The following is a 22,447-nucleotide window of genomic DNA, read 5'->3' as shown; positions in this document are numbered from 1 at the left end:
CGAATTCGGAAGAATCCCAAACCTTTTTCAGTTTCATGCGCAAGAAGCGTCTAGCTTCTATCATGGATGGAGAGGCAGCTCGAGAACTAGGAACATCGATCAATGGTCGAGATAAAGACGCGCAAGACAAACGTCAAAACTCATCGGATCCTGGTGCCGATGTAGCTATACCTGTCAATGGTACGGTTGGAAATGATGCTGGTTCGATCAAGGATTTAGTAGCTCGTCCCGCCATTTAAGACAATCTATGAGCACGATCAGTAAATTGCTTTAACCTTAACTAACAAATTACCACAAAAACAATCTTCGAGTCTTCGCCATTCTCAAAGTTAAAAAAATAAAAGTAGCAAAGCATATACATTAATAATCTGAGCTGTGTTAATGTGTACCATTCCAACTCCAGAAATGTCTGCAAAGTACCTCTCGCATGGCCAAAGATGCACTGTTGTCGTGAAGAACTTTAAGGCGCTTGCATATATCCATAATTGAACCCGCCAAACATTCATCGGCTGACGCAGACACGTGTACGGGTTCGAGGGGCTGCTGCTCTGCGGTTGTATTCAAAGTTTCTGTACCGTACGGATCAGGAAGGTAGTCAGGCACGTTTTCTCCTCGCAACTCGATCACCATGTTATGTAGAATGACGCAGCACGCAGCAGTAAGTAACGTACTTCATTTGATCCTCGTACCACAAGCGAGACGGTACGGCAAGGACATTAAAACGGGACTTTAATATTCCAAATGCACATTCAACATCTTTTCTGATAGCCTCGTGGGCTTTTGTAAAAGCCTTCTTGCTCCTTTCTTCAGGATCCGTATACGCCGATATGAATGTACTCCATGCCGAGTAAATACCGTCCACAAAATAGTATGGTGTTTCGTAGTCTACACCATCAATTTCATAGTGGACACGAGGCTAAGTATCATTAAGAAAACTATGCAGTAAAGGAGAACGGTTCAGAATGTTTAAATCGTTGTTTGATCCCGGAATACCGAAAAAAGCATGCCATATCCATCGATCTGCAGTGGCAATGGCTTCAAGAACGACAGTAGGAGCTCCTTCTTTTCCACGATAGTGTCCGTGCCAAGCTGTCGGACAATCCTTCCATCGCCAGTGAGTGCAGTCCAGAGATCCCAGCAAACCCGGCATGCCACGACTCTCATTAAAGCGCAGGATCTTCCTAACGTCATCTGCTGTTGGCGCCCGCAGGTACACTTTACTATATATGTCTATTACAGTCTTACAGAAAGCGTGAAAGCTCTTCATCACAGTAGTCTCTGCTATTCGACAATATTCGTCCTGTCCATCAGCAGAGATGCCGCTTCCTAACATGCGTAGAGCTGCAGTCATTTTCTGCTCTGGAGATGCCCCCATCTTGCCAACAGCATCAGGTTTCCTTGCAAAATAAGAATTCGCTTCCGTAATCTCGATCAATAGCCGCCGAAAGAGTACTGAAGGGAGCCCGTAGCGTCGCTGGAACAGCGTTTCGTCGTAGACCGGATTAGGACCGAGGTAGTCCCGCATTATTGATTCGTGACCGAGTAGAATGTTCCGTTCACGTGTTTTCATCCTTCCGGGGACTGAGCCCCGGCGTGGCCGGCCTCTTCGTCTTTTAGAACGGCGACGTATAATCAGACTTAGAGTGATTTTGGCGTCAAAGCCATCAAGAACATCGATGATGTTGTCATCGTCGTCGTGGCGTAGCAGCGCTTGAAGCTCCATCTATGCTGGATAGCGACCAGGCGAGTGGTCATAGGCAGAAGTATTTATATTTCTATTTTTGAGTAGCCAATCAAAATAGATTTAAACTCGTGATTAGAAATAGGTTTGCCAATGGACGCCTTCCAAAAATATAGTAAGCACCTGACATACCTGCAGCAGATATTGCAGGCATAACGATCGAATAAAATCCGTGGGGCGTAAAAATCGTCTGAGTAATCTACCCTTCCCCTATATTTAATCTCTGTAGCCATCTTATCGCTAGATCTAGAATTTTGTATTAGAAATGCTGACCATCGCTCTGAACTGACCCACAATCACTCTCTCTGCATATATCTCGCATATCTCATTTTTGCGCTCAAGTTGCAGAAGCCCACACTTTCGAAAATCGGTCGTTGAGGGCAAAGTGCCGCCATCGTAGCGAAAGGTACGTACTCAAGAAGCTTGGAGAAGAATGTTTGCTAATTAACTTCCTACTTGCAGGAGATGGTTCACTCGGCCACGTATTGGCGCGAGCGGTGCATTGCAGATTCGTCGACGGAGGAGGAGAACACGCCGCCTAATCTCCACACTGGTGTTGCCGATAATCTGGACGGGTACAGCTCAACAGGCACTTCGTCTGTAGTGAGGGATACGCCGCCGCGCAAGCCGAAGCCGGGGGGCACTCCGACAGTTGGTGAGGGGTTGCGGGCATCAGCATCTCCGTCACACACGCGCGCGCCACGCAGCCCGACGACATCATCACCGGTGATGCTGGGGGCGCCTCCATCGCCACTGCTTCGTCCGCGCCCAAGCGTTCCTCTACGCGAGCATCGTTCATCACGGCGAGAGCGTCGGGCTGCTGCTGACCCATACCGCCGACGTCATGGCCATCCTCGTGAGCCAGCGTCATCGTCGCCTAACCCCCGGGGACTCCTGAGAACAAGCCCCATCTCGGCTCTAAAGCCGCGTGTTGCTGTGTCCCGTTCTCGCGACCGCTTTGTACCTGCAGACTGGCCGTGTCGAGTGGCCAATCTGCGCACCCCGTTTAACCCGACCGGTTTGGTGTTCCCGACGGTGGCCCACTTCGGCTGGTGTGAGTGCGCGCTGCCGTGCCGTGTGGGTACGTGCAGGAACTCACTGATGCAGATTTTCTGCACGCCAGGCTGCTGTCCTTACGAAGCCAATTGTGGGAACGCCTTGGGCGAGTCCTCTTCGGTTTTCTTGGCGCGGAATGTTTGCACACGGCAGTTGGCGGTTGTAGCGGCTGAAGACATCGAAGCGGGTGAAGTGCTGGGCGAATATTTGGGCGAGTTAGAGCATGTGAGCGTCAATCCCCGCGGCCGACCTCGAAACGAAGGTTATCGTCTTGTTATGACACAGAGACCGGAAAGGCCGAGCCACCCGATCCGTGTCGCAATCAACGCAGAGAGCATGGGCGGCCTAATGCGCTTCGTTAACCACTCCTGTGCGCCGGTGGCGCAGTTCGTAGAGGTGTCGAACGGCCGTCGCACCACCGTTGTCGTTGCCACGACGGAATACATCCGGGAAGGAGAGGAAATCACCGTCGACTACGGGACGGATCTCTGGTTCGTGTGTCGTTGCGGCCTCGCGACCTGCCGCCACCGCGAGATCCAGAAAGAGCAGGACCCGTAGCGTGCGTGCGGGTACCAGCAAGATGTGAGCGTGATGAGTAGAAGCGATTACATACTAACATCCTGTGAATGAATGTATCCATCTTCGATAGTCCACGCTGGTGTTGAAGTGAAGTTGTACGTCTCTTCATTTCGAAGCTTTACAGTCTAAGTTGAAGCTGGAGGACGGGGTTTCGCGCCAAAACAAGAGCCCCCAAGAGATACCAACGGTAAGAAAAAGCTTCGGTCTCCGTTAGCGCACTCGGTTGGGCGCCAAATCATCTTGTAGCTTCTACTCACGCTCGATTTTGGTGGATAGAGGCCGAAGAGCGCCGCCGGCGCCGCGCAAAAGCGCGGCGCTGACAAGGCGAATTCGGAGCTCTCATTACTGGTTTTGCCAAGCTTCGGGCAAGTCCAACCCCCGTTCTCGACGTAGCCCTCGTCCTTCAGTGCCCTCAGCGTTCTTAACGTCCCCGGTATAGTTAAAACCTCTCCTGTGTTCCCGCTACAGCTTTACTAACGTTTTGTCTATCGATTCGCTCGTGTTCTTACTTGTAGATGGCTAAACTAACAGGGAGTACAAACTACAAACTTTCTGAAGTGCAACGACTGCTAACTCTCGTCGAGAAGTTCCTGCCACTTGGTAAAGATGAGTGGGAACGTCTGGCAATCTCCTATAACTCAAACCGAGGTCGTAGCATCTCCGAGCGTGATTACGAGAGTCTGCGGCGAAAGTTTAAGATGCTCTACAGTACCCGCAAACCAACGGGTGTGGCGGACATGCCTCCACATATCAAGGAGGCGAAGCTGCTGAAGAAGAACATTGATGAAAAGGCGGGGGTGACGGAAATGGACGACGGTGCCGATGTCGACGGCCAATTCGAAGATGAAGAGGACGACCAGCCTGACTTCAGCTTTGACTTGGAAGGCGTTGACGACATGGTTAACACCTCCGCTGTAAGTGCAACCAGCCTCCACTCGGCCACCAACATAGGCGAAGTGTCGGTCGACGACTCCACCGCTCCAATCGCCGGCATGGACGAGCTGATGGATTCGGCTGCTGGGCGCGAAGGACTTGAGGCGTTTGCAAACACTTCGGGACCGTCCCCAGTCTGTACCAGATCCTCGCAACGACAGGGCCGATCCACCGGTTTGCCGAAGCCGAACGTGCCGCAACCTTCGACCTCAAGCGTCATCAGCGTGGAGAAAACCGCCTCGATCCGAGCTGACGACACAGAGTATTCGAAGCGATACCACACGTCCTCCCAACCGGCTTCGGCGGTGGCAACCTAGCCGAATTTCGAAAGCATCAGTGGACGCAAAACGCGGAGCTGACGACGACGATGATCTCTCGGGAGGCCAGCTACGCCAAAGTGAAGAGAGTTAAGGCTACGAAAGCGGCCAACCAATTGAAGAAACGCCTCAGTGACCTGGCGACAGATTCCTCCGCGGTGGGGGGCAATATCGTTGAGATGATGATCCTCATGCGAGAGGACAGCGAACGCAGAGGTGAAGCTCGTCGTGCCGATGAAGAACAGCGCCGACGCAATGAAGTCGCAGCCCGGGGGGCCCTCTGGCACGCCGAGAAACTTGAAGCTGAAGAGCGCCGCCGCCAAGAGAAGATGGAGATGGAAGAAAGAGCTCGTCGCGATAAGGAGGAAGCCCGCGCTCGCTCGCAAGAGCTCATGTTCTTCATTGGTGCCCTCTTCAAGAAGGAGTGAAAAGATATACGGTCAGTGCTTCTAGCGAAAGAAGTCTACCCCAGAAACCAGCCCACAGAGGGAGGAAGTCCACTTCGTAGCGTTGCATATTGAGAATAGCCCTTGATAGAGAGCGAAAATGCCACAAACACGATGCTAATTGTCCGTCATCTCCGCTCGTATACAACTCGTAGTGAAACTACTCATGCAAAGGAACTCTGCCACTGTTCTTCATATACATAATCCACTTCCCGTGTTACAGGGAGATCTCCATCGCGCCTGTAAACGTCGTTCGGATTTCCGAAATGCCCACCGTGCGGACTCGGTAATTTGCCATCCGAAATAGGTTGTTTAGTCGCAGTCCACGGAGCTTCTGGTCGTAGGGAAAGCGGCAGGTTCAAGCGACTGTAAACCTTCTGCACGCTGCCCATGCCCCACTCAGCAGCCTGTCTCACCGACGTGATGGCGTTGTGCAGGGTGCGCGCCGAGCTTCGTAGCGACGGTTGAATTCTCTCGCGATCCCCGTCCTTCAACGGTGACAATATTCTCCCGGTCATCGCCGTGGAGCAGGGAAACGCCGAATCTGACACGGCGTTCATGCGCACATCCGGACAGTAAGTAGGATCCAGGAGCTTCATGCGAAATCCCAAAGAGGTGTCGGAATCGTTCCAGGACCCAGGGCAGTTATGCTTGGACCATATGATGCACCCGTCGGCGGCGAAGCAGATCGTGCCGGTCACCAGCACGGAGTGTAGCCATCCGTTATACATTGCATTTTGTAGGTCAGCATTAGATGGTTGCTGCACCTGAAACATATAGACAGCAACAAAAGAATATTATTTGGCATGTAGCAATAAAGAGAGTCAGTATAGAGACCCACACGAAAGTTCTTGCCGTCTATGAACCCGAACGTGTGTTTCAATAGCGGCTCGCGGGAATTGACCATCGTCGCCAGATCTCTCTGTCGAGATGGCGACGGAACGAAAAACGTCCTAGATAGAAGTCCTGAAGGGCACGCGACAATGCCTCTTCGGCCTTACGTAGCGAGCGCGACAACGTGCTGGGAGGAACCCCGAACAACATGTACAGAGTCGCGTTCTCCATTGAACCCACGTAGAAGCAAAGTACAAGTCCTAGGTCTTGATGGTGATATCGTAGCTTCGGTGGCCGACCTCTACTTCTCGCCGAAGGAAGGTGGTAGAAGCGCGAGAATCTTTTAAGTAGATGTTTAAAGGCAGCTCTGCGTAGTACATAGTTACAGTTGTTACGAACAGTGCAAACATTATCCACTCGTCAATAAAACCTACCTCGTGAGGCTTGTAGCGTTTATGAAGTTCGTGTCGAGGCCGTTCCGGTAAAGGGCCATCCACGCGGCCGCACAGGGTGTATCCAAGCATGACACCGTCAGGTAGTGACGTGTACGCATGGCAACGCGCCACGCGCTCTCCATCATCTGCTGGTGCACTTCACGGCGGACACTACCCAAACTAGCTTCGCGCCACGAGTGTGCGGCGCTCAATAACAGCAGCACGTCAACGTCATCGTCCTCCTCGTGCACCTTGTTGGCGAGAGTCTCTAAAGGGGAAGTGGTGAGCTTCAAGTACAATTTTTTTAGTCCAATAGAAATTGCCGCAATGTATAAAACTGCTAGTAAACTCAAGTACCTTCTTGCGGAGGGGACACTTTGCACTGGCCTAGGTTCCTCCTCTTACTAGATTTGTGGTGGGGCACAAAACATATAAGTCGACATAGAGGTCGATAAAACCTGACATATCTGCTGCAGATATGTCAGGTGCTTACTATATTTTTGGAAGGCGTCCAATGCGACTGGAGATGCTCTAAATCTACAGGGATTTATTGGGGACCTTTTTCTTTTCTCCAGGAGCTATTTCTATTTCTACCGGACTATTTTACTTCTTCGCCGTGGTGGATTTGTGTTTCAGCCAATGGAAGACCATGGACTATTTAATGAACATAATCTGTCCATTCTCACTCCCACCAGCCATTCAAGGTGTAGCAGTTCCTTGCTGTGGGTCATCTCCTTAGACACCAGCAGCCATGGCCATGATGAAGCGAAGACGCGAGAATGAGACCGGTGCGCAGGCAGATGCGGCTGAGGAGGCCAAGAAGCAGAAGCTGGCCACAGCGGGTGGCAGCAAGTACATCAACAAACAGCGCGTGCTTGTGTTTTCCTCGCGCGGCATCACGACGCGCTATCGCCACCTGATGGACGATTTCCGCAAACTGTTGCCGCACCACAAGCGTGAGGTGAAGCTGGACGCCAAGGACACTCTTCACGTGGTCAATGAGATCGCGGAGATCAAGGGTTGCAACACCACCATCTTCCTCGAGGCTCGCAAGCGCCAGGACCTCTACCTGTGGGTGAGCCGCGTCGGCACGGGCCCCAGCGCCAAGTTCCTTGTGCAGAACGGTCAGTTCAAACATTGTTTACGTATTTTATCCACTTATACTCACTTCATTTATGCCATATCGACACATTCAGTGCACACAATGGACGAGCTGAAGATGACGGGCAACGCTCTGGCCGGCTCGCGTCCGCTGCTGACGTTCGACAAGGCTTTCGACGATGAGCCGCATCTCCAGGTGGTTAAGAAGCTTTTCACGCAAGTGTGGGGCACGCCCAAGGCGCACCCGAAGAGCAAGCCGTTCATTGACCGCGTCATGAGCTTCTACTACGCGGACGGCAAGGTTTGGTGCCGTAACTACCAGCTGGCGGACGACGCCGACACTAAGAAGGCGGAGCTGGCCGCTCTTCACCGTGGCGAGGACCTCGTGCAGCTTATTGAGATCGGCCCGCGCTTCGTCATCACGCCCATCCGCATCTTCGACGGCAGCTTCGGCGGTCAGACTTTGTACCAGAACGAGAACTACGTGTCGCCCAACGAGAACCGCCGCGACGCTAAGGCCGACAAGCGCGACCGCTATGTGTCTCGCAAGTCGGCGGAGGTTGAGCGCAAGGACCGCCAGCCCGAGCGCGAGATGCCCGAGGACCAGTTCGCTGACGTCTTTGCCGGCGCCGAGCAGTAAAAATCCTGTCATGACGTCAGGGTACAGAGGCCGAATAGCAACCAGGACGACCCAGATAACTTTATCCTTAGACATTTTCACTTCAACGTTTGTGCGTACAAGTTTTGTGTACATGTTTGCAAGCTATTGGTCAAAACTCAAAATCATGATTTCTACCAATAAGATACGGAAAACTTCAAGTGACACTTTGCATAACGGTTCGGGGATGAAGGCATTCAATGCCTGGCGGGGTGGCGATGGGGGCTCCAAGACGTCCAACGACGCCGTCTCGGAGCTGCAGCAGGTGATCCTGAAGAAGGATCTGATGATTCTGAGTCTGCAGACGCAGCTGGACGCGTACAAGGCTCGCTTTGGCGCTCTACCGGCCGAAGATTTGGATGAATTAGCGAAGTCCGACGCGCTTAACGAGCCCCAGGAGAAACGCAGCAGGGAATTAAGCGCGGACGCGAAAGAACTAGCAGCAGAGAGTAAGTCCGTAGTGTCTAGGGCCAATGGGGGCGAGGATAAGTCCACTCAGGACAAGAAACAATCCACGCCTCGTATTGTGGCCACGTCGCCGCGCTTCCGATCCTCCTCTGACGCGGACGAGACTCGCGAGAAGATCCAAAGTCGTTTTAGTAAGAACGTAGTGCTGGACTATGTAGAGGACTCGCCCATGTTCCGTCGCCAACTCGAGGGTTTCGAGGAATCCATCACAGGCCTCCGAGCGCTGTTAAAGGAGCTTGTGGCACACTCAAAGGAGTACGCAGCTGCAGGGAAACACTTTGGCCAGGAAGAAACAGAGCTGGCCGATGAGCTGATCCAACGCAAACATGCACGAGCCATTTTCTCGACTAGTTGTCCGGAATTGGGTAGTTTATCGGAATTATTCGGAGAGATGCACGATACCCTGGCGCAGGTGCAGAGCTCCCGTGTGAGTATGCTACTGGGTGTGGAGTCATTGTTAAGTAGATCAATCCAGCAATTCACAGAGAAAGAGTTGCTAAAAGAAGCAGGAGAACTGAGGAAGGATGTGACGAGACTGGGAGAGGAGTACGAGACGCTGTTGGGTAAATTACTGAGCAAATCGAGACAGCCAGGCCAATCCGCTAATGGCACGGGTACACCTACTGGCGGAGGGGATTCAATAGGTCTAGGCAGTCCAGCGCTACCGATAGGGAGCTATAATGGCGAGTTCACAACCACAGGGACACCTCCGGCCTCTGCAGCTTCAGGAGGCAGCAACAACAACATTCTCGGATCGGATTCTGGACCTATGACAAGTGGAAGTGATAAACATCAACGTGCATTGGAGCGAGACGTGGTGACGGCACGTCGACGCTTTGAACTCGCTCGCTTCGACCTCGTTCGGCACATGAATCGGGTCGACTGCATGAAAAAATTTGTGCTGGTCGAGTGTTTCAACTCGATACTGTACGCTCAATTGGGCCACTTCCATGCATGCCACGAGCTCATCAAGTCCGTGGAGCCAAGTCTCCGTAGACGTCAAGAAATGATGCAACTGTCACGCAAAGATTTCGAACAAGACGAACTCATGTGGACAGCACAACGAGAGCTACTGGACAAACGTTTATCTCAAGACGTCGAGGCAGTCAGCTCCAGTGTTCCGTCAAGTGAATCATCGCCAGTAGCAGCAGGTTCCTTGAGTGTCGACACGGCCATGTCAAGCGACTGCTTCCCGTCTCTCGACTTGCCTGTAGAGGTCATCTCGACTGATACATTGAGTAGTCGACAGACCGTGGCTAGTACTCCTGGTGGCGTAGCCAAACAGGGCTATCTGTTCGTCCGTAACTCCATGTTCCCAGCTAGAAGCTGGAAGCGCCGTTGGTTCCAGATCCACGCCGGCAAACTCTTCCAAACCACGTCACGTGGCGGCATGGGGAAACATCCAACAGAAAGTAGCTTGACGCTTGTGTGCGATCTGTTACTTGCTCGAGTTCGTGAACTGGAGGGATCAAGTCTCCCGTTCTGCTTTGAAGTTATCGACGCCAACCGCGCAAAACTCTTACTACAAGCAGCCAGCGCTCGCGACATGATGGAGTGGATCGAGGCGTCTCGACGCAGTACTGAGAGCGCATTGGAGAAGCAAAGCCATCGACAAGAAGTGCATCCGGAACAGCAGTCGGTTATTGACGAACTTACCGAAGCCAATCCTTGTTGCGCCGACTGCGGACAAGAACCGGCTGAGTGGGTATCGATCAATATTGGCTGCTTGCTGTGCATCGAGTGCTCTGGCATCCATCGAAGTCTCGGTGTGCACGAGTCAAAGGTACGATCGTTAGCCTTAGACTCGTGGGATATGTCGCTCCTCACTCTACTTCGCGATAAGCTGGGCAACGACGCTGTAAACGCAGTATGGGAGCACACAATACCTGAGGGGTGGACCAAACCAACGCCCACAACTTCAAGAGATGAGAAGGCTCGGTTTATCAAGGCAAAGTACCATTTCCACGGCTTTGCCGAGCCTGACGCGACGCTGGAAGACGATGATAACGTACTTAAGCAAGAATTAGCCAAGCGGTTCGTCGCAGGAGCGTCATGTGGGGATCTAAAGGAGTTGATGTGGTGTCTGGCTCATGGCGTGGACGTCAATGTACGTGCTGGGGAACAGAATGAGACTGCGCTCCATGTGAGCGCTGCAGCCGGCGCTGCACCTTGCTGCGATTACCTCGTCGTTAATGGCGCAAGTTTAACGTTAACTGATAAACGCGGTCGGTTGCCGTACGACGCTGCCAAAGCTGGAGGATTCGAGGACATCAAACTCACGTTAATGCAGAAAATGAGTCTCGAACAGTACCAGTCTTAAAGAGGCAAAAGACTGGTACTATAATGCCGAACAATGTGACTACAGTAGTGACTACAGTAGATATACGTGTTGTAGTGGGGTGTTGGATTGAATATTTTATGCTAACCATCTAGTAGTACACAAGTCAAGATTAGTGTCTTCATCCTGATGGGAGAATTTTACTCGTTACCCGTCCAGAGCGCGGTCGAGCTGGAGCTTCTTGAGACAGCAACGCTGTCTCGCTTCCCTCTTCGGAATGCGCTTCGACATCTAATGAAATGCCTGGGTTTGTCGAGTTAGCGTCTACGTTGGCGTCTTGAGACTCTTTATCGGAGATATAGGGCATGACGCTGCAATTCAGACCGTTCCGAGGCGACAACGCAGCCCTTGGAGACGACCAGGACCGACTTGAGTGCTTGAACGGTGCGACGTGGCTAGCTTCATCGCCGTTGTCGTTATTAATAACCAGCACTTTTTCTCCATTACTCGAAGGATCTTCGGTCCCGTTGACGCTCTGGTGTCTAGCCGAGGACGATCCTACTTCACCGTTCATCGGTTCTGAGTCCGCGATCGATGTTTCGATTGCTGCGGCATTTTCAGCCGCAACTTCAGCAGCTAAAGCAGCCTCTGCTGCCAATCTGGCAGCATGTTGCTGGTTGGATTTCTCGCGGACGTGAATCATAAACTCGACGAACTCGACGATGTCGATCTGGCCGCTACCGTCTTCGTCCACAACGTCCATCATCTCCTTGAGCTCTTCGTAGGTTGGATACTTCCCAATAGCTGCAAGTCCGGTACGCAGTTCTGCTTCTTCGACTGAGCCACTGCCATCCAGATCCAACATTCGGAACACCTGCATGTACGAAGCCACCACTTTGGCGTCGATGTCGTGTTGAGATCGAAGAGCTTCCACACGACGTACGAGCTCTTTCTCGGCCTCCATTTCTTGTGTGGCTTCCTCCATACTTGTAGTCACCACACCGATGAATAGAGTAATCAACACCATGCCACCGAGAACGATGAAGACGAAGAAGTAGAGCACTGCTAACATACCACCCGGTTGGTGTTTACACTCGTATCCCAGATCTCGATACGCATCGTAGCCGTACAGATCACACCCGTAATAGTTGATATACAACACATCGCTCCACCCATCCATTGTAGCTAGCTGGAAGAGCGAGATCATGGCGAAATGTAAATACTGGAAGTGGAACGGATCGTTTTCGGCAAACAGCATATTCCCCACGATCCCAAAGACGTAGAAGCAAAGAAGTAGGATCAAACCAATGTACCCAATGGAGCTCACACCTTTAATCAAGGCAGAAACGATAACCTGCAGCTGTGGGAACGCTCTCACAAGTTTGAGCACACGCAACAGTCGTAGTAAACGCAGCATCGTAAGCATTCCACCCGACCCTTTCGTGAAGCTCCCGACCACAATGATAAAGTCGAAGACGTTCCATGCTCCACGAAAATAATTCCAGGGCTCTAAACCTTCAGCGAGGATTTTCAGAGTGACTTCAGCAGTAAACACGGTGAGAATGGCTGTATCCAGTCCCGTAAGCAGTGCCCCAAGCACATCAACCACTTCTGAAGACGTCTGAAGTCCCACCATTACTCCGGCCATGATGATGACACACGTGACGAAGAGCGAAAACTTGGGATGTTCCACGATTTTCGTCGCAACTCCCGCAACTTTGAGATACGCTCCTTTGATACTCCTGGTATCGCCTTGTTGCTGCGTTAAAATGTCCGTCAGGTCGCAGTCATCCCACGTCTGCATCAAAACTTCGCGCATTTTCTGCCGTTCTCGACGCTCGGCAGCAGACAACTTGCCTGTCTTGGTGGGGTCCAAATCGCTTATTTCTTGCGCTTCACCTGCCGCGCGCTTCTTCTCCGCTTCAAGAGCGCGGAGTTCTGCTTCCTGGGCCCGTTTACGAGCCTTTTCAGCTCGTTTTTTAGCCTCAGCTTCTTCCTGTGCTTTCTTCATGTGCTCCATACTTTGCGTCATACTCATAGTGATGGCACCGATAAATAGAGAGAGCATGACGAAGGCCGAGATGAGAATGAACGTGATGAAATACAAGGTAGCCATAACTTGGTTCAACGCGCGTTGCGAAGCCAACGAGCTGTCTGTCACATTAGCTCCATACACTCGAGTGACGTTGCAATACTGAAAACTTGCTGTCTTGGCAGGATCCGTCGAGTAATAGCCACCGTCAAAGCGATCACATCCGAAGTAATTAATGTCCATAATCTAAAAAATAAAATCATTAGGAAAGTAAAAAATGTTGTGAAAATAGATAACTTACGGTTGCCCAATTTTCGAGTGTACTCATTCGGAAAAGCGTGATCATTGCGATGGGAACACTACGAAAGTGGAACGTATCGTTATCTTGCCAAGCGTACATTCCGGAGATCGCGTAGAGATAAAATACGAGGAACAACAGTAACATGATATAGCCGATAGATTTCAGTCCGCCGATTAGTCCCATGACAATCATGTAGAGCTGCGGAATTCGCTTGACCAGCTTCATGATTCTCATAAGTCGAAGCATACGCAGAATAGCGATACTGCTACCCCCAAGAGCTGATCCCCATATCGGTAGACTCATGACAATAATTGCGAAATCAAAGCAATTCCATCGCATCTCTTTACCGGTAAAAAATCGCCATGGGTATAATCCTTCCGCCATAATTTTTATAAATGCTTCGAGGATAAACACGGCGAGGACAAACAAGTCCATGTCGTTGAGAATGATACTTTCCCCAAGCGTCGGGTACGTTTGCAGTCCAACCGATAGCGAAGCCCACGAGATACACAGCATGACGATCGAGTTAAACCACGTGTTGTTGAGCGTCCCGATGGCAATATTTGCTACCCGCACATAACACAGTTGAAAGCCCGTGAGGTCAGTCAGCGGGATCAGACGGATCTTCTCGCTATCTTCTTCCTTTTTTACTTCGTCCTTCGCGTCAGCTGAGGTATCCACGGGTGTTGTTGTCGGAGCGAGTGTTTTTGCTTCATTTTGAGGCGCAGCTTCTTCAACTTTACCTCCTTCTTCGTTAAGAGGTGTTGCAGCTGTGGCATCGCTGCCTTCTTCCCCCGGCGCCACATCGTGTACCACATTCCATTCATTGGCCTCTTTTGCTCGTCTTGCATCTGCAACCTTCCGATTGGCAGCAGCTCTGGCAGCGAGCATGTCTGTACCCAAGCGCCGAGCGAATCTCTCGTGGTACTCGACGCGATTCGCACTACGAGTGCGTCGAGAAGTCTAATCCACCGCCCGCCACGGCGGACCTGGTCTCCAATTTCAAACACGATTTCAGCAGACCAGGAGATGACAGCAAACGCAACAACCCTGGTTAGACAGCTACTGCGCATGCATCTATCCGGGACGTGGTTAGACGGCTCTAAATAAAGCACCCTGGAACATGGGAGGTAGAGCGAAGGTTATATCTGGGGAGTCAGTTTTCCAAAGCAAGTCATGATTCTGAGCAGGGGACACCGTGCAACAGAGAGGACGACACTGACACTAGGGCCGAGCGCTTCAGTACGTGAAAGTCGGAGTGTTCAGTGCATTGTTTTTATATCCCTTTTTTCACGGCTACGTGCTTAAGTGACAATTATTGCTCTGCTGTATTCGCAGGTGTAAGTAGTATTTTGCTTTTCTGTCTATAAACAACGCTGTGTATAATGCGAGGTGCTAGATCAAAACGATGGTACTTCCCTTGTCGTTGGCGACGACAGTTTTTGCATCAAAGATATCAGTAGTGGAGCTACAACGATATTGTCGTGAGGGTCCACGGAGTCTTGTATATGACTTCGAATGAGGTAACTCGATTGAAATCGAGGACGATCTCTCGAACCGAGCGAAACAAATGAACCGACTCCACCAACTGTGACGGATTCGCGATTTTTCATGCGATCAGCTGTTGCATTCCACGGAAACTCCACGTCAGTGCGCATGGATGAATCGAGTAGAGTATGAGTGTCCGCTTGGAACGTGAAGAGCGACGAAGCTCGTGGGTTTGAATCTGGAGAATCGAGTTCGAGGAACTCCTCGAACGTTTCCGTCGCCGACACATCCAACGTGTCGAAAGTCAGCATCTTTGAGACTTGCGGCTTGAAATCTTCCAGTCGTTTATCGATGGCACGAAGCCCCACGATGCAACGCAGACAGAACTTGGTCTGACAGGCGACTGAGGTGTCAGCCTCTCGGCATACGAACTGGTTGACGTAGCAGGTTTTGCAGATGACGTCTCCACACATTCGGCAATGGTGACGTCGACGAGAAATGAAATGGAACGAGCGACTGCATATGGTACACGAGAGGCGATTCTCGTCAGGGACCCAATCTTTGTGATGGGCGAGTGTCTGTCTGGTGATGTTCTGCGAGTCGACCACGAGCGAAATGTCGTTCAGAATCGCCATGCTCAGTCGATACTGGCTGTTCGTAATAGACGACTCGGTGGTGCCCATGATGAACAATTCGGACGTCGCCTTCGGATCGTCTATCGAAGAGATAACTAGCATCGTGCGCTTCATCCGCATACGAGTTAGTTTCGCAGATCCAAGTTCAGGACACTCTGGAACATCAATCGAAGCGGACGCCACGAACCCGATTTCCCTTCCATTGGCATCTCTGGTATATCCTACCATCTCGGCGAAACGGACATCGCGCTTCCCGGAAATCGAGTTTTCTGCCAGCCACTTGATGCCCAGATAGCTCTCATTTGTGGCTCCGATTGTGCGTAGTACAGCGCCATCGATCACCATAGGGGACAGTAGTTTCTGGTAGTGAACGAAGTCTGAAGAGTTTACTGCGTGGTGAACACCCACGATGTCCCGGTAATTGCCTTGGACACGTCCGAAGGTGCGAAAGGACTGAAGTGACTGAGATTCTCTATGAACACAATCGCCACCAATCGTTTGACGCGTCCAGCTACTGCTTCGGTTGCGCTTGTTGTACGTGTGTCCTCCCAAGGTGGACCTGTCGTTTAAGTTGCATGCTGTAGAGCGTGTGGTCTTCTCGAGGGTCGTAGCCCAAGATGACGTTGAGCTGAACGGATCGGACCCTCGCAGCTTGAATGTCTTAAGCTGGCCAAGTGAACTAACGAAGCGCCAATCCGAGTCGAGCTCGTTCTCCTTAGCAACCTGCACCGAGCGAGCGAGCATGGCGTCTTGCACTTGTTGTGTCATCAAAGTCTCGAGCATCCCTGCTTGATACGCCGAGAGTGACACTGGTGCAAACGCCTTGGAGCTGGAAGTCGCCATTGTACTGTTTGTTGTAACGACGTTGATCAACTGCGGAAGTTCGAAAATGACAGGTTCAAGCCGCCATAGTGGTTGGTAACTTTAATCTGAATATTTCACTGCCATAATTGCCACTACACTCAATGCTTAGTTCTGCGACAGCAACATGTCGCTCAGCACATTAGAGAACGGAATATTTCGCGCCAAAGAATCATTATACACATGGGAAACGCTCCCAGGCTCGGCTCATGTACTATCGACGATTGGTTTGGTACAGATATTACTTGCATGGACTCAACTTGGCAACCTAGACGCTGATTACCAGAATTCCTTCTAAAACTGCGTGTAATGTGGATAGCCACAAATTCTGAGAGCTGTCTTATTAATACCTGGTATATCGCCAGCTCCGCAAGTTTTGGGTTTGCAAGGTTGGGACTGTAGTAACCACGTCTGAGCAATGCTGTAGCAGTCGCTATTAATACATGTAGTAGTTAGTTAAACTTCCAGACGAAAAATCATACTAGTATTTGGAATCGACCATCTACTTAGTGTCGCTATTCACCCTGCTTCAACCGCAGAAGATAGCATTCCTCTGCTTTTTTTTCTCCTGTTCGAGGTATCTCTACATTATGTGCCTTCTTTCGGTAAGCCACAACGTGTTGATATAGTCAGATTGCGACGATCCGGCTGAGCTTGTTCATGTTGAGTATCACCTTTTCCTCGAACACGACCGGTTCACCCTGACTCGCCACAGAACTGGAGCGTACACTTAGTTTGCCATAAGAGTCCGAATGCAAAGGATCCATCGATAGTGAAGGTCGCAAATGCTTGGGACCGCCTGAACCATAGGAAACCAAATAGCTTGTCTTGATCTCGAAATCACCGTCGACCTCCGGAGTATTGTTGTGCAATGCTGAGACCTTATAGAGTTGATCCAGATCCAGAGTATACTTCTGTTTGGAGCCACGCTTAAAGTACGTGATGGACGAGTCGAGCCCGCTCGCCCCGGGCAGCTGGTTCTCCACATTGCTTCTTGACATGTTTAAGGTGTCAACATTGAGCGACAGCATCTTGGATATTTGCTGAGAGAATTTGTCCAGTCGTTTGTCGATTGCACGGAGGCCCATGACACATCGCACGCAGAACTTGGTCTGACAAATCGCCGTATCGTCCGCAGGTTTGCAGCCGTATCCTTCTCCCATGTCCGCACCGGGCACAGCCCGGGTAACGTAGCAGGTCTTGCAGACCACGTCACCGCATAGTCGACAGTGGTGTCGCCGCCGATACATGAAATGGAACTTGCGACTACAGATGCTGCACGAAGGACGGTTCTCATCGGGGACCCAGTTCTTGTGAAGAGCCAGCGTTTGCGTTGCGATGTTCTGGGAGTCGATCACGAGTGAAATATCATTGAGAACCGCCATGTTGAAGCGGTACTGGGCATGCGCAGTAATCGACGACTCGCTCGTCTCAGTGGCGCCCATTACAAAGACGTCGGAGGTCGCCTTCGGTGTGTCAGAGGACGGGACCACGAGCATCGTGCGCTTCATTCGCACACGTGTTAGCTTCATGGATCCTGTAAGTTCTGGACATTCAGGCACATCGACCGACGCCATTGCCACAAACCCGATCTCCTGTCCGTTTGTGTTGGTGGTGTAGCCCACAATTTCCACAAAGCAAACATCACGCTTGCCGGCGAACGAGTTTTCAGCGATCCATTTGATGCCCAGATAGCTGTCCTTCGTAGCGCGGATGGTGTGCAGAACAGCACAGTCAATTACTACAGGGGACAACAGTTTTTGTTGCCGAACGAAATCTTCAGAGTTAGAAGCGTAGTGTGCATCCACGATATCGCGATAGTTGCCTTGGACGCGTCCGAACGTTCGGAATGATTGCAGTGGTGGTCGGTGGCCAAGAAAGTCACGGTGTCCTACCGTGGCGCCAACGGTACGACGGGAGAACGACAACCGTCTGTGACGGCTTCGAACGCTACTTCGACTGCGCATGGTCCAAGTGTGCGATCCAGTACTGATACGGTCGTTGACGTTGCATGCGGTCGCTCGGGTGCTTCGATTCAGTGTAGTAGCCCAGGAAGAGGTTGAGCAGAAGGAGTCCGTCCCTCGGAGTTTAAACGTCTTAAGCTGGCCGAGTGAGTTCACAAAGCGCCATTTCGGGTCTAGAGTGTTATCCGTGGCGAGCTGAGCGGTGCGTGCTTGAATAGCGTCCTGCACCTGCTGCTTCATCATCGCTTCGAGTTTTTCAGCTTGGGAGCGAGAAAGCGACACCGGCGCGAACACCATTGGCGTGTGCGTTACCATTGCTACGAATGATTTTGCGGTGGGGCGAAAGTTAAGAAATGGACGCATGAAATGAGCAGCATGCTTCTAGGAGGAGCGTCGCTATTATAATGTGTGAGTACAGCTTGGGTCTGCGACAGCGGCATTTCACCCCGAAAGAGAAGGGGTTGCTGCCACTGCTCGTCGACACATGGTAGGACGAATGGTGCTGTCGAAGCAAAGCAAGGTTGGTACTGTAGACCCACAACCCACTATAACCCCACATGGTTACCTTTTCGAGATAACTAATGGGACCTGGTCTGAATGTCAACATTGTGGAAAATGTATGGAATTGAGCTTGCGGATACTTTGGTACTTTCTAAAAGAAGCGAGGAGCGGTAAAGATTGCACAAACTACACATGTACATTGCTGCAAGCGTGCTACTCCTTTAGACGTTCGAATCGCGGTTCACATCTAAATAACTTAAACTGTAACCTTTGACTTTTTTAATGATTTGGCGATCTGGATGCATCATTTCGTTCTGAACTTCTATCGCGCGTCAAGATCACCGTGCTTCCTTGCTTCGGTACACCTGTCCAAGATCTCGAGAAATAAGCTGTACGGTGTCCGTCGTCCTTTCCAGCATCCGCGTTAATTCGGCTAACGAGTCCAGTAAAAGCGACCAAGGAGTCCACGTTGAACACGACAAAACTATTCAGTGCTGAAGTCGGTGCCCATCTAGGTTGATGGGCGTTTACAGTCAGCAGATCAGATCACCATCAACCTGGTTATTAATACTGGCCCTCTTCATCTTTGTTGAAGTAAGCATCTCCGAGTGATGATGACTATCTAGTGGAATATAATTGTGCTATTTCATATAGAGAAATCGTAAATAACTGGACTGGTTGGTGGAGAGTCCAGAACACCGGACTCTATAATTCATCACTTCTTCTTTTACCAAGTCCAACACAAGCGTCTTCTCCTTTTACCAAGTCCGACACAAGCGTCTTCTCCTCCTACACTCGAGACTTCCTCTCCACTAGACCACTCTACTTTTGTCCTCACTCCATTCTGTGCTGCCCTAACAACTCTGCGCAAATCATCCCTCCAACAATCTTCATTGCCGTGAAATCTAAGCACTATTTAACAAGGCATGCTCAATCGCGTATTTTCTTACTTGTTAGCACTCTTATCACGTAGCCTTTTCCACAATCAGGTAACGACAAATGAATCGACAACAAACGCCATTATCGTAAGTGCTTACGTGCAGCCGTAGTTCTCGATGCAAAAGATCTTACCAGTACGTAAGTGGGAATAGCGGCCCACAACTCACGGACTCGCAAACCCACATTATTCTATTTTTTATTATTCTATTTTTTTTTGCGAGGGTTCGTGATGTGAAGAGCGATGAGCATCCTGCAGTTTTTGCAGAAGTAAACAGTCCGTATAAGTGGGAAGAGCTACAGGTGAAAAGTGCAATTAGTCTGGACTCGCAAATGGTCTGGACTCCAATACAGTCTGGACCCGACCATTCGTGTCGGCTGGACGAGCAGCTTCAATCCAGACTAAATAGATTTTGCAACCTTTCGTTCTGCACCAGTCCTTTCGGGCTGCCTACACCACATGGCCTGCTCTTCCAGTAGCTACTACACCGCCACTCCGAAATACGCCTCGACAACCCTGTTTGCCTTCGAACCAACACCAATATGAGCACTTGCAACGGCTGTGGAGGCGATTCTGCGAGTGTTTCGCATAGATGCGATGTATGTGGCAACCGGAATCACGTCTTTTGCGGCATTGTGCTTGAAGAGAAGCAGGGAGGACACGTGCGCTGCCAAAGTTGCCATTCAGATGCTGAAACGCTATCTCAACAGCGTCCCAATCAGCAATCTGCGTCTAGTAGCACAACCGTAGCGACCCTACTCCACCATTCAACCGCCAGTGCGCAGCAGAATCTACAAGGTTTTGTTGTTACGTCCTCCAAGTGTGCAGCAAGTACTCGTGCTACCGATATCGGCGCGAGCTCGGCTTGTGATGAGCGTACAGAACATGCCCCTGGAGATATAAGCGGTGTGCACAACAACGAATCGATTTCTATCGGCATCATATCTCCAGGAGAGCTTGGAAAACGTAAACGAAACCCACAAATCTGTTCGACGCTTCGTGATCGAGAACGCGTGGTGCAGTTCATGCAGCAACTTTTTGACAAGGGCGAAAAGCAGTTCAAATCGAAGGCGGTGTATGCTTACCCCACCGTTTTTCGAGCAAATTACAAAGCTAACGTTCAGAAAGCAAGCGACTGGTGGAATAATCATATCAAACACTTGCAAAACGAATCTCGGGCACGACGGCCTAAGTCAGCGGTTAGAGTTCAAAGAGGAGTGCGCAAACGTCTTGATCTCAAGGCCCTGCCAGGTCGAGGACCAAAACGTGCCCCATGGGTCGAATGGGTACACAGCGTTTTGCTTGGCGAGTTTTGCCGCCTTCGCAAGTCGGGAGTTAAACTTTCTCGCGGGCTACTTCTTGAAATTGCCCAGGCATCGTTCGATGAAGTTGGTTGTCCGTATCAAGCAAGTACAGATGATGGAAAAGGAGTGATTTTTAAAGATAGGATTACTCCGCTTTGGATACAACGCTTTTGCGATCGATTCGATGTGGTCTCTCGCCGCCAGTGTGGCAACCTGGACTGTAGTGAAGAGAAAAAAGAGGAAATTGAGCGAAGCGTTGCAGCCCACCTTGGACGCATAAAATCCTTGTTTGACTCTGGTGATATTGATGAGAATACGACTTTTAACATGGATGAAGCTCATTTCGTCATAAATATGGACGACGGGAAAACATTAGGCTTTCGTGGAGACGAATCTGTTCGGTATCATGATGTTGTCAGTGGTGGGGAGGGCATGACTCTAGTGATTAAAATACGGGGAGGAGCAAGTGCTCGAATCGAGCCTCCCATGATAATTTTTCAGAACGCAAACAGCAGTTATCCAATCCGTGGCCTAAAGGATGATGTACCTGGTGTTACATATCGATCTGGACCCAAGGGCTGGATGGATCAGCGAGTGTTTAGCAAGTGGCTCTCCGATAAGAAGTGCAACAGACGGGAAGCGCATGATGAGAAGCAAGTTATTTACATGGATAACGCAAGTGGACACAAGTTGGATAATGTTGCAAGCATATTAGACGAAAAGCACATTGACGTCAGATTTTTGCCACCGAATTCAACACATTTGTGTCAACCAGCAGATTCGTTTATCATCAAGTCGATTAAAAGCATTTGGAGAGCCGAGTGGGATAAGGAAAAACGACGCTTGGCACAGCAAAAATGTTTTTCAACGCCTAATAAGGCTGGTCAGTGGTCAGGTAAATTGCAAAACCCAGGTAAAAGGTTTTACCTTGAGCTTGCAGCACGGTGCGTACGCAAAGTGAATCAGATGCGCGATGACAACGACACAACGTATCCTCGTAAAGCAATGATAATGTGTGGATTATCAAAAGGCTTGAACGGTATCTGGGAGGAGAAGCAACTTTCATCAGAGCTTCAAGAGATAATTAGTAAGTACCGGGATAACTTTGAAAGTGGTGAAGTGTGCTAGAGTGACAGATGAATAGATAGTTTCGCGAGCTTGTTTTTCTTATACATTCATTTATAGTCTGGGTTCCTATTTAGTCTGGACTCCCTCGGCTCAAATGTACCGCTTGAAAACTTTGCTTCGCATTTAGTCTGGTCCAGACTAATTGCACTTTTCACCTGTAGCTATTATACCGGTAGGTGGTCGTCGGCGCTTGTGGAATGCTCTTGATGCTTACAGTACCGCATCAACCTAAGCAAAGCTAGCATGGTTTCAGGCATGCCATTGAAGTGACCGCGACACCTTTTCTGACGTAAACGCTTTTCTTTGGTAATTAAAAAAATGTTTGTTATTCTAGCTGTGAAATCGCTAAGGGATCCCCCCAACAAATATCCTAGCCAGCGAGTATATTTCAACTATGATTTAGGGGAGGAGGGGGGGGGGCACTTTTTTTTAAATGATGACATACCGTAAT

General features: G+C 50.4%; 5 protein-coding genes across 5 annotated transcripts; 1 reads left to right on the top strand and 4 right to left on the bottom strand.

The window, feature by feature from the left end:
• Positions 1 to 7,032: 7,032 nt before the first annotated feature.
• On the top strand, positions 7,033 to 10,774 carry PITG_07017 (uncharacterized protein; the record flags this gene model as incomplete). Its single annotated transcript, XM_002904939.1, has 4 exons — positions 7,033 to 7,464; positions 7,537 to 8,077; positions 8,184 to 10,674; positions 10,724 to 10,774. 4 exons carry the CDS (start codon positions 7,092 to 7,094, stop codon positions 10,772 to 10,774), a joined length of 3,456 nt encoding a protein of 1,151 aa, XP_002904985.1.
• Positions 10,775 to 11,026: 252 nt separating this feature from the next.
• PITG_07016 (Voltage-gated Ion Channel (VIC) Superfamily) lies at positions 11,027 to 13,694 on the bottom strand (the record flags this gene model as incomplete). The annotated part of the gene is made up of 3 exons (XM_002904938.1): positions 11,027 to 11,281; positions 11,474 to 13,123; positions 13,179 to 13,694. The coding sequence occupies 3 exons, from the start codon at positions 13,692 to 13,694 to the stop codon at positions 11,027 to 11,029; spliced, it is 2,421 nt and encodes an 806-aa protein (XP_002904984.1).
• Positions 13,695 to 15,396: 1,702 nt separating this feature from the next.
• Positions 15,397 to 16,144, bottom strand: PITG_07015 (uncharacterized protein; the record flags this gene model as incomplete). The annotated part of the gene is made up of 2 exons (XM_002904937.1): positions 15,397 to 15,409; positions 15,456 to 16,144. 2 exons carry the CDS (start codon positions 16,142 to 16,144, stop codon positions 15,397 to 15,399), a joined length of 702 nt encoding a protein of 233 aa, XP_002904983.1.
• Positions 16,145 to 17,173: 1,029 nt separating this feature from the next.
• On the bottom strand, positions 17,174 to 17,673 carry PITG_07014 (uncharacterized protein; the record flags this gene model as incomplete). The annotated part of the gene is made up of 3 exons (XM_002904936.1): positions 17,174 to 17,193; positions 17,241 to 17,268; positions 17,341 to 17,673. The coding sequence occupies 3 exons, from the start codon at positions 17,671 to 17,673 to the stop codon at positions 17,174 to 17,176; spliced, it is 381 nt and encodes a 126-aa protein (XP_002904982.1).
• A 230-nt stretch (positions 17,674 to 17,903) lies between these two features.
• PITG_07013 (uncharacterized protein) lies at positions 17,904 to 18,441 on the bottom strand (the record flags this gene model as incomplete). Its single annotated transcript, XM_002904935.1, has 2 exons — positions 17,904 to 17,987; positions 18,058 to 18,441. The coding sequence occupies 2 exons, from the start codon at positions 18,439 to 18,441 to the stop codon at positions 17,904 to 17,906; spliced, it is 468 nt and encodes a 155-aa protein (XP_002904981.1).
• Positions 18,442 to 22,447: the final 4,006 nt, after the last annotated feature.

The sequence above is a fragment of the Phytophthora infestans genome, genomic scaffold, assembly GCF_000142945.1.
Source record: "Phytophthora infestans T30-4 supercont1.10 genomic scaffold, whole genome shotgun sequence".
NCBI classification, from domain to species: Eukaryota; Oomycota; class Peronosporomycetes; order Peronosporales; family Peronosporaceae; genus Phytophthora; species Phytophthora infestans.
The sequence above is the reverse complement of the archived record's forward strand: the minus strand, read 5'-3'. Positions and strand labels throughout refer to the sequence as shown.